This window comes from Ceratotherium simum, chromosome 2, assembly GCF_057802395.1.
Source record: "Ceratotherium simum simum isolate JZ-2026a chromosome 2, ASM5780239v1, whole genome shotgun sequence".
Lineage (NCBI taxonomy): Eukaryota > Metazoa > Chordata > Mammalia > Perissodactyla > Rhinocerotidae > Ceratotherium > Ceratotherium simum.
Window position 1 is genome coordinate 47,701,147 of NC_141901.1, and position 3,582 is coordinate 47,704,728.

Consider the following 3,582-nt stretch of genomic DNA (forward strand, 5'->3'; position numbering starts at 1 on the left):
GAAGGAAATCCTGTCATTTGTGACAACATGGATGAACCTGGAGGACATTATCTTAAGTGAAATAAGCCAGGCACAGAAAGACAAATACTGCATGATCTTACTTATGTGTGAAATCTAAAAAAGTTGAACTCATAGAAGCAGAGGGTAGAATGGTGGTTACCAGGAGCTAGGGTGTCAGGATGGGGAGATGTTGGTCAAAGGGTATAAAGTTGCAGTTATGTAGGATGAATAAGTCTGGAAATCTAATGTGCAGTATGATGACTACAGTTAATACTGTATTGAATACCAGAAATATGCTAAGAGAGTAGATTTCAGGTGCTTTTATCGCCAAAAAATTGGTAACTATATGAGGAGATGACATGTTAATTAGCTTGACTATAGTAATCATTTCACAATGTATATCAAATCATCACATGTACACCTTAAATCTATATAAAATTTATTAAAAATGGCTTTAAAAGAATTAGTTAATTTTATTAAAATGGTATTTTAATAAGGTAACAAAAGAGTTATCACACAAATAAATGTGATCAACTGTAAAAAATAAAAAGAGAGAGAGAAAGAAAAGAAATTCTCCAGGGGCCAGCCCGGTGGCGTAGCGGTTAAGTGCGTGCGCTCTGCTGCCGCAGCCCGGGATTCAGATCCTGGGTGTGCACCAACGCACCGCTCGTCAGGCCATGCTGTGGCGGCGTCCCATATAAAGTAGAGGAAGATGGGCATGGATGTTAGCTCAGGGCCAGTCTTCCTCAGCAAAAAAAGAGGAGAATTGGCAGATGTTAGCTCAGGGCTGATCTTCCTCATACAAAAAAAAAAAGAAAGAAAAGAAATTCTCCAGAAAGAAAAATATTGATCTATTCACTGATGTTACTAGAGAATCCATCTTCTCCAGCCAGCTTCATCAGGGCACCCTTGATCTTCTTGTTTCTCAGGAGATCTCATCTCTGTATATGATGGGGTTCAACATGGGAGTCACAACACGGAAGAACACGGAGACCAGAATGTCCATGTCCCAGACTTCTCTGAGTCTGTCATAAGCGAAGTTGGCTGTTCCAAAGAAGATCACCACCACAGTAATCTGGGATGCACGGGTAGAGAAGGCCTTGATCCTGCCCTGAGCAGAGGGAATCCTGAGGATGGCAGAGATGATGAGTATGTAGGACACTACAGTAAACAGACAGGGGCTCAGGCCAGTGGTGGCACTGGCCACATGGAGCATAGACTCATTGAGAGAGACTTCTGAGCAGGAGAGCTCCAGGAACAATGGGATGTCACACAGAAAGTGATTGATCTGGTTGGGCCCACACATAGTGAGTGTGGCTGCCAGCACTGTGTGTGTCACAAAATTCACCAGGCCACACATCCAGGACCTAGTCAACAAAAAAACACAGACCTTCACACTCATGAAGACTGGATATTGAAGAGGGTGGCAAGACGCTACAAAGCGATCATAAGCCATAGCAGCCAATAAGACACAGTCAACGTGATCTAGGATAAAGGTCTGAGAAATGCAGCCCTCATATGAGATAGTTTTATTCTCCTGGAAGAAGTTCACCAGCATGACTGGAATGGTGGTGGATGAGTAGCAGATGTCCAAGAGACTGCTGAGAAAATAATACTTTGGAGTGTGGAGGGCAGGATTGGCTCTCATCACTGTTAATATGAGAGTATTTCCCAGAAGAGTTATCAGATAAATGATCAAGAAGACCAAGGAGACCACCAGCCCTTGAAATTCAGGATGGTTAGAAAATCCTAGGAAGATGAATGCAGTGACCACAGTTTGATTTTCCATTTCTTTGAGTTCTTTCTCAACTGAAATGAACATTAGGAAATAAAAAGACAATGCGATACAATAACAAATGCTGGGAGAGCTGACTAACTCTTACTCTTCCTTTATTTAGTGGATTAGATGGCATCTCTTCTAGATAGTGTAGCTTGACACTCTGAGACTGGGATATATACCTTCCCCCTCACTCCTGTGCTCCTTTGCCCCTGTGTTGACTTATTATGCCTATTATTATTATCTATTAGCTCATTTGGCTCCCCTACCAGTGTACAAGTTCTATTAGACAAGGAACTTATCTCTCTTTAATCCGTATGTACTCTCTTTAATCCATATGTACTCTATAAAACTTTTTTTAGAAGTAAGGAGGTAGGAACTTCAGTCTTCAGCACAGACACTGAAAAACAGCTGATAAATTAAACTAGAACAAAAATGCTTTTCCTCCAACTTCCCTCTTCCCTGGGAAGAAATCACAATACCAAATCCTAATTTACTGAGTGTGAAGTAGCCTCTGTGACCTTTGCCCCCTCGTGTTACTCATGTGAATATATTACATTATATGGCACAATGGAATTTGTAGATGTAATTAAGATTATTAAATCACATGACTTTAAAGTTCAGAGATTATCCTAGATTATTCAAGTGGGCCTAATCTAATCACAGGAGCCCTTAAAAGCAGAGCAGAAGGTGAAGTCAGAGATTTGAATCACAAGTGGGATTCCACGTGTCATTCCACGTGTCATTGTGGGCTTGAAGATGAAGGGGGCCACATGTTAATGAAAAGGTAACATTGGTCCTAAAATTGCAAGAAACTAAATTTTGCTAACAACTTGAATAAACGTGGAAGTGGAATCTTGCCAGAGTCTCTAGATAAGAACTCAGTCCAGCTAACGCACCTTGATTTTAGCTTGAGCCATGCTCATGCTGTGCCTGTACTTCTGTGAGGCAGACGACCTTGTTGAGCCCTGCTGTGCCTGAACTTCTGACCCACAGAACTGTGAGATAATAAACTGTAAGTGTTTAAACCACTAAGTTTGTCATAATTTTTTATGGTACCACTAGAAAACAAATACACTGAGCATCTCATTTGCTATATGAAACTTCTGGTTATCTGGGGCTAATTATGACAGGCCGCCAATCTAGAAGCCTCAGAAGCGATTTCATCCAATATGCTTTCAAATCTGTGAGCACCCCTCCCTTCTTTGCTCTATTCTCCTTCGTGGTGCCTGTGGCTAGTTCCACCTCTCAGAGAATAGATAAAAGGAGTACAAAGGAAAAAGTCAAATTTACACTGTTTGGATTCCTAGTCAGTAGCTCCAGTAAAAGGTTGGAAGAAAGACAAATTTGGAACTGTTGGGTAGGATGATATTCCTGGATTATTTTAGAATTTTAATTAGTATCTTTCCATTCTGCTTTACCATGAACAACTAACGTATGCTAGGCTGTGACATAACAATCACAGGATCTGAGAAACATGAGAGTTCATTAACTTGCATATGAAATTATTTCCCTGGTGGATTGTCTTTAAATGACTCTTTGTGTGTCTTAAGGTCACCATTTTCTGTAGAAACTGTTAAACTGTCCCTTTTCCTTAGTGTAAGCCAGTGGTCAGCAGCCAAATCAGCACACCAACTTATTTTTATAAGTAAAGTTTTATGTGCAAACAGCCACACTCACTCATTTATGAATCGTATATGGCTGCTTTCATGCTACAGTGGCAGAATTGAGTAGTTGAGAAAGAGACTGTATGGCTCACAAACTAAACTATTTATTTTCAGGCCCTTTACAGAAAAAGTTTGCCA

At 40.6% G+C, this 3,582-nt stretch overlaps 1 protein-coding gene across 1 annotated transcript; it reads right to left on the reverse strand.

Moving 5' to 3' along the window:
* Window positions 1-851: 851 nt before the first annotated feature.
* LOC101402062 (olfactory receptor 5V1-like) lies at window positions 852-1,789 on the reverse strand. Its single transcript, XM_014779859.2, is given in 2 exon segments — window positions 852-929; window positions 932-1,789. Coding segments are annotated over 2 exon segments (936 nt in total).
* Between the last annotated feature and the right edge of the window lie 1,793 nt (window positions 1,790-3,582).